Raw genomic sequence first — 8,152 nt, forward strand, 5'->3', positions numbered from 1 at the left:
CCATCATCATGTGTGGGACTTTGGTTTGGGACAGTGTGAAAGCTGTTACAGGTTATGTATGGGTGGTAGGAGAAGGGGAGGCAAAACTGAGCTGTTCTCTGTTGAGTGTCATAGCATCATTTCAAAAGAAGCAGTTAGAGTTTGGCTGAGCAATCCCACAGCTGGAGTCAGAACACAGGGGCCTGCAGGCCTATGTGTAGAGAGTGCTGCGTTGGCTATCGGCTGCCCCTCTGTTGTACATTAGTACGTTAGCATGTTATCGGGCCATGGCTTGGAAGGGTCTGAGTATCACCCAACTGATAACTGGCAGAAGCAGCCAACATGTAACCCTGAATGTTGAAGTTTTACAGTGTAACTTTTTATTGAAGCTATACACCTTGTTCACCTAGAAATACAAGTGAAAAATTAAAAAAGGTGCTTGTCCTCTTTGGTCAAGTTCTGTACTCCACTGGCATTTACCGTCAATAACACCAAAATAACACCTATAAACTGTTTTCAGACACACAATAATGAAGTCATTGGTTATACGTGTCATAGCAATTTATTTGAAGAATAAGTTCTCTACAGGCATAATTATTAATGTACATTTCTACATTACATTTTTGTGGAAAGATTTGCATAACATATATATGAAAAGTTGTTTTAATCTCACTAAACAAAAAGATGCTGCATGGTATATGACTTGAATGCTGGATAATACAAAATTAAGCAGGGGTGAGGAGCCCATGAGCCTTTAGGGTCACAGATTGTGCTGGTTAATGGTGTAATTCAATTTCAACACATACTTGAATCATAAATGCAACCTTGTCCTGGACCTGCGGTTTTCGACCCTCTCTATCCCTCTCCCTCTCCCTCTCCCTCTCCCTCTCTCTCTCTCTCTCTCTCTCTCTCTCTCTCTCTCTCTCTCCCTCTCTCTCTCCCTCTCTCTCCCTCTCCCTCTCTCTCCCTCTCTCTCTCTCTCTCACTACTGACCTCTGGATGCTCGGCTATGAAAAGCAAACTGACATTTACTCCTGAGGTGCTGACCTGTTGCACCCTCTACAACCACTGTGATTATTATATGACCCTTCAGGTCATCTATGAACGTTTAAACATCTTGAAAAACGATCTGGCCTTAATGGCCATGTACTCTTATAATCTCCACCCCTCAGAGCCTGGTTCCTCTCTAGGTTTCTTCCTAGGTTCCTGCCTTTCTAGGGAGTTTTTGCTAGCCATCGTGCTTCTACATCTGCATTGCTTGCTGTTTGGGGTTTTAGGCTGGGTTTCTGTATAAGCACTTTGTGACATCTGCTGATGTAAAAAGGGCTTTATAAATCCATTTGATTTGGATTTGATTTGATAAGGATAGAGTCATCTGACCAGTTTTCCATTTAGCACCATATTTACACCTGGAAAAACGGATTTAATGGCTCACTATCCCAACATTATCCAGTGAATCAAACATCCAGTCATCAGCTGAGTAACAATAACCTTCACACACTCTGCAGCCAGATTAGGGTTTCCCTAGCCTGGTCCCAGATCTGTTTGTGCTGTTTTGCCAAACAGATCTGGGACCAAGCTAGGGTTCTCCACCCTAGATTTGCATATACAGTACCGTGGCTCAGAGTATTGAGTAGTAGGCCTGTTTTAAATTGAAGATGTTAAGTCCCCTATATAGGGGACTTTGGACGGTCTGGGACCAGTTCCGACTGACATTTTGGTGTACAAAGCGCTCTTTGAATGTCGTAGGGTCCTGTGCCTTATATTGCCAGAAAGCTCCATCTGTCTGCTCTGCGCTACCACTCTCTCAGTGGAGCTGACTTGAAGTGTCAGGTATCAGACCCCACATTTGCATAGGCAGTGACGTGTCACATTTTCTGGCCTATCCAGACAAAGAATCGTTTTGCTCTGCTTAGGAGTGACGGAGCCCAGCCTGACAGTCTAGCGGACCCAACAATTGTGGTTTCATGTCGCTGTGATATTCTCAACCGGATTTAGAGCTCTCAATATGAAAAAATACTAAATAATTTCATAGAATTGAAACAAGACCACTTTCTCTTGATCACAGACGGACAAAATCCCTTTGTGTTTAAAGCTGAAGTTGTAACGAGTCAGCACACATTTGAATGGTGTCTCTGCTCTGCTCAGTGGACTCAGTTATATGAAATTGTGCCATTATTGTACTGTCACTAAGTATGATCATATTTATTTTACAGTTATAAGAAAGATGAAATCTTATACTAAGTCGTTTATAATTTGATTGTTACTATATTAAGAAAGCTGTTCAGTCATTTCAAGCCCTATTGCCCCACTTTTGTTGAATAGGAAAAAAAACATATATGATATTTTATATTTTCATAATATTTGTACTATGTACTTGAGCATGTGTCCTCATAAGTGAGTATATCTCAACAATTTATAACTATTTTTTACCAGAAAGGTGAGTTCCATAACTTTCTATAACTATGCAACATTACCAGTCATTATGTTTGGGTATGTCTATTTAGGCGGAAATAAAAATGTTGCCCTAGCTCCCAGGTCAGTCTTTATTAGAAGTTGCGTGGGCGGGTCTTCATCTCCACACTCTTAAAGGAGTAGCGCTCTCCGCTGTGACTGTCTGTCAGGATGTACCAGGTGCCCCAGTAAATGCCATTGGTCAGCCCGCTGTAGCGCCCGCGGTAGTAGCGTCCATTCAGGTTAGCCGCCAGGCAGGCGTCGAACCACCAGCCCGCACCATAGTACTCCGCACAGTTCCCCGACGTGTAGCGATCGTGGTCACGGTCATTGGTGCTGAACGCTCGGCCGTCATGGTTGTAGCGTTTGCTGTAGCTTAGGGCATTGCCCGCGTCACCAGAGTACTCCCGTGCTGTCAAGCGGTACCTGGGAGAAGGAGAGACAGCATTAACACCATGTACTACTATGTTAAAGAGATATGTTCAGATGTTTTCAGACCTCAAAAGAGGTCTAATGTTAAGATGAGTCCACGTCCTACTCCACCTGTTGTGTAGATCCAGCTACAAGCCTTAATCCCAAATGAATGGGAACGATAGGCACCGTCTGATTTCAGGCTGAGCCTATCTTCCCATTCAGATGCCGTGGGACCTGAACTGATCTCGACATTATATCACTTTCGTTGTTGTTTGTCAAATATTTTCAAACTTTGATTTTGAGGCAAATTATCTCTTTAATTTGTGTATATCCTTGTTTGCTCATCGGTGTATGTGTGTGTTTGTGTGTTTCCATTACCTCTGTGCCTCTGCTGCCACTCTGAAGGTGTTGTAGGTGGCTTGGCGTTTCTGCTGGTGCCAGTCCTCCAGTTGTATACGCAGCAGGTGTTGACCAGTGTTGGTTAGAGCATGCAGCGCTGCGTTCCCCAGCCAGTATTCTCCCTGTGGGGAACCAAAACCCTCGCGGTACTCCTGCCACGTCCGGTTGAAGTCCACCGAGCCATCTCGCCGATGCTGGAACACCGTCCACCCCCCGCCTGCTGTCTCCATGTCACACTCTGCCTGGGGCGGGAGGGTGCAAAGGTCACAACTCTTGGACATCAGATATCGGTCACATTTACATCAGAGAATAATGATGAAGTTTGCCTAACCATTGCCAATAGTATAGAGGATAAAGGGGGTGAGGACTGAGAGATGTAACACATTGAGAGTTTTTACTGTAATCTATAACATCAGCTCCATACTATATTTTACTCTCTTTATCTCTCTGTATGTTCCCCTCCAAGCTCTACAGATGGTGCATAACACACATACAGTATACAGGTTGTTTGCATTTAGTGTGTGTAAGTATTAGGAGGTACCTCCACTGCAGGTCTGCGTGGGTCAGGCTGGATGCTGTAGATTCCGTTCTCTTTGATCCCCAAACGATAGATCTCTGCACAGTCCTGAGGATGCAGCCTCGCTGAGGGGGCCACTGCAACACACACTCGCACTCTTACATCTGTATATTCTGTACGCACATGTACACACACACACACAGAGTACACACACAGAGTACACACACAGAGTACACACACAGAGTACACACAGAGTACACTCACACACACAGAGTACACACACAGAGTACACACAGAGTACACACAAAGAGTACACACACAGAGTACACACACATAGTACACACAGAGTACACACAGAGTACACACACAGAGCACATACAGAGTACACACACAGAGTACATACACCGCTCTCACCTGTTGGAGGGTGTTGTGTGATGCTCCTCAACAGTAGTATCAAGTCTTTCTCTCCCTCTCTCCCAACCGCTGCCCCCTCTAAACACATTGACAAAGAAGAAGTTGTGTGTGAGATTGAGGACCCATCCTTCTGATCTGCTGTAGAAGTTATATGGTGGTTGTGAGATACCGGTGAGCTATCTATCTGCCCTACTCATACCACACAGAGCCTTGCATTCCTGTGCACTCACCTCTGACCGACACAGAGCAGGCCTCACTAAGGCTCTGTTTAGTGTGTGTGTGTGTGTGTGTGTGTGTGTGTGTGTAGTGTTTGTGTGGCCCTCTTAAGAGATAGGAGAGACACCATCATTGTGTGCGGGTGTGAGTGTTTGTGTGGAGAGAGATCAAGAGAATGAACAGGAGGACACACAGAAAGCGAGAAGATCAATGTGTGTTTGTGTGTGTGTGTGTGTGTGTGTGTGTGTGTGTGTGTGTATGTGTGTGTATGTGTGTGTGTGTGTGTTAGTAATGTGAAGTTTGGCTCTTTTTACTGACTGATCTTTTCGACTCATTTCATTCATTTGAGTCAGTAATGCTCAGAGCACGCAGGACCCCCCACCGGCGAACGATGAACTGAGAATTCAAAAGTCATGAGTCTGCAAGCCTCTCGTTCAAATGTCGTTCACCATAGGGGGCTATTGGAGCCGCCGTTTGTGACTGAGACTTTTAAACATGTGCTTTAAACAATGTACATTTGTTGATTGCTAGGCATACAAATAAGATTATTTGTTGACACATTTGAAACTAGTTTCTAGTAGTGTCCGCAACCGGACTAGATTGTAAACGATGACAATTACAGTTTGTAAATGACTGCCGAGAGGGTGATAAACACAATGTCGTTAGAACTGCAACACCCCAAACATGTATTTTTTTTCTCTATGCTCAGGATCTAGTTGTAGGTCGGACCATGTGGCTGGAGCCACCATAGAGAATGATAGAGGCCTCTAGTGGCCAAAAGGCTGTTTTAGCATGTTCAGCGCCATTGAGGGCTTCCGCCAGGCTTCCACCATTTTAAAGTAGTCAAAGTAGTCAACTGGGTGGGGATTCCTATGGGTTGTGGCCTCAATGGCACTGCCCATGTTGTTACAGACGCTATAATGGCTCAGATATAAAGATGAGTCCTCTATCTATCTCAATGGGAGCCGCTGAGCCGGAGGAGCGTGTATTAATCCTGCTGTAGTAGGACTCATTGCGGCCAGCAGGTCAAATGAACGACTAAAATGAATGAGTCTCTCAGAAAAACAAATCATGACTCTCGAGTCAGTAAAAAGAGTTGTTCAAAAAGAGTGAATCGTTCATGTGTGTGTTTTCCATGCTCCTCACCCAGTCGCCTGGCCATAGCCCTGAGGGCCTGGCTGTGACAGTGTAGGTCACACTCTGTCAGCACTGCAGCCATCAGAGCCAGAATGGCCCCCAGCGTGTCCCCTCCCTGGCCTCCTTGGCCCCTGGGGACCCCTGGCTCCTGGAGGGAACGCATACAGCGCTGCAACTGGACCAGACGCTCTGACACATCCCCGGCCTGCAGAAACAACACTTTAGCATTACAGTCATGACATATGCATGTTATACACATCAGGATTGACAGTCACATACACAATAGTCACACCGCTCTCTCTCTCTCTCTCTCTCTCTCTCTCTCTCTCTCTCTCTCTCTCTCTCTCTCTCTCTCTCTCTCTCTCTCTCTCTCTCTCTCTCTCTCTCTCTCTCTCTCTCTCTCTCTCTCTCTCTCTCTCTCTCACACACACACACACACACACACACACACACACACACACACACACAAGCACGCACCAGCATTTACAGTCACATCACACACACACAAACCGACACTAAGGCATGCAAAGTAGATCACTGACACAGACTCAATCACTCAGTCACATTTACTTCCCTCCTAGCCATGTTAGTGGAACACCTGTCATTGCATGAGCTCAGCAGAGCCACATGATGAGGACATTTATAAACCTGGGCCTAATTTGACTCCCTCTTTGATTGTTATCCCTGGAAAGCGTCTGTCATGTGGTACCCCTAATCCCGAGAGTAGGGACCTGTTGCCCCCTCTCCACATACTATACCACAGAGTAGGGACCTGTTGCCCCCTCTCCACATACCATAACACTATTGCTAAAGGCACCAGACACTATCTATACCACTATGCTACAGAGTTGGGCTTGATTCCATTTCAACTGGCTGAGTGATGTTATGTCCATAGTTAACTTTTTCAGCAGCTTAAACTTTACCCAACGCCACACAAACCAGAGGCACATGGCGTGTCAGACTCAGAGACTCTACCCCAGCAGTATCTAATCACCCCTACAGAACAAACATTGTCCAGGCCTTCCTCTGTGCCACCCAGCTCAGAATAATCATTGTTTGGCGTGTACAATACCTGAGTCAGTTATATCAACACCTCACTCATTCTACTGGGAAAAGCACAGGAAATGACTTCAGATTGACCTGGTGCGTGATGTCACTCACCTCTGGCTGAACCTGTCCGACTTCATGTCTGTGTTCCACCCGCAGAGGGGGGTCGGAGGCAGCCAGGGGGGCGACCGCCACCCTGCAGCCTGCCGTCCCGGGGCGTCCCTCACACCCCCCTGACCCTGTCCTCGCAGGCGGAGCGGCCACCAGACTGTCCTTGCAGTGGGGACAGGCGGGGGGTGCGTCCGGGGGGGACAACATGGCCCCCACACACAGGGACAGCAGTGGGAGCATGCCGAGAGAGCCCAGTGGAATCATGGGAAAACTCCTAAAAGAATTTGAAAAGCTGGCAGAATTCAGGGCAGAATCCAGGCTCTCAGACACCCCACCTCTGTGTTTTTCCGTTTACTGTCCCCCCTGACACCGGTTTTCACCTTAAAGCTGTTCTGCCTTGCCAGCCTCTTGGACTTGGGTGCCGACACGTCTTTAGTGACACTTGTGCTCTTCTTTTGTGTATTTTTTGTTGTCCTTGATGGGTTTCTGCTCCACTCCTGAGTCCGTCTGCTTGATGCTTTGTTTGAAGCCTTGGATGGTGTCCCTCCACTCTTTGCCCATAACCTTCTTCTATTTCTGTGTTAACTTCTTCAACTTCTTCTTCTCTATCTGTGTTAACTTCTTCAAACTTCTTCTTCTCTATCTGTGTTAACTTCTTCAACTTCTTCTTCTCTATCTGTGTTTCTATCTGTATACCTCTTTCATCCTCTCCACTTCTCTCTTTCCTATTTCTCTCTCCCTCTGATTCTCTTGCACTCTCTCACTCTCTCTCTCTTTCTCTCTCTCTGTCTCTGTCTCTGTTAGTGAGGTTCCTTTGACTCAGATTCCTAGATAACTGCGGCTCTCTTTGCTGTCTGACACGCACAAATGCACCCACCCTCGATTCACACACACACACGCATAGCTGCACGCACGGACACACGCCTGCACACAATCTATCCATCTCTTTGACCCATACCCCCCCCCCTCTCTCTCTCTCTCTCTCTCTCTCTCTCTCTCTCTCTCTCTCTCTCTCTCTCTCTCTCTCTCTCTCTCTCTCTCTCTCTCTCTCTCTCTCTCTCTCTCTCTCTCTCACACACACACATAGTTTATGGACACATAAACCAGAGCAGTGTTGGATGAGCTTGTTCTAGAGTTCAATCCCTTTCCCTTTCTTTACTCTCCTCTCCATTTATCTCTATCTTGCACAAATGCTCATGCTCAAGTCACATGTTCCTCCCCCTCCCCCTCCTTTTCTCACTTTCTCCTTCTCTCTCTCTCTCTCTGTCTCTCTTTCTCTCACTATATTCCTATTTTTTACTTTCCCTCTGACAATCAGTGCCCACCTCCAACTCTCTCCTGTCAGTGTGTGTCTGTGTGACAAAATGTGTATATTTGTGACCCTTTTTCCTCCAAGAGGACAAATATTTTTTAACACTACCCTCTCTTGTATACCCCCACCTTTCTCACCCCATCCCTTTAGTT

The 8,152-nt window shown here is 46.3% G+C and overlaps 1 protein-coding gene across 1 annotated transcript; it reads right to left on the reverse strand.

Annotated features, from left to right (window-relative positions):
• Nucleotides 1-1,603: 1,603 nt before the first annotated feature.
• Nucleotides 1,604-6,895, reverse strand: LOC311138808 (fibroleukin-like; the record flags this gene model as incomplete). Its single annotated transcript, XM_084173621.1, has 6 exons — nt 1,604-2,859; nt 3,226-3,488; nt 3,788-3,900; nt 4,178-4,255; nt 5,540-5,735; nt 6,692-6,895. The coding sequence occupies 6 exons, from the start codon at nt 6,893-6,895 to the stop codon at nt 2,529-2,531; spliced, it is 1,185 nt and encodes a 394-aa protein (XP_084029747.1). The 3' UTR covers nt 1,604-2,528.
• Between the last annotated feature and the right edge of the window lie 1,257 nt (nt 6,896-8,152).

Source organism: Coregonus lavaretus (genome assembly GCF_964263955.1).
Source record: "Coregonus lavaretus genome assembly, chromosome: 12".
Lineage (NCBI taxonomy): Eukaryota > Metazoa > Chordata > Actinopteri > Salmoniformes > Salmonidae > Coregonus > Coregonus lavaretus.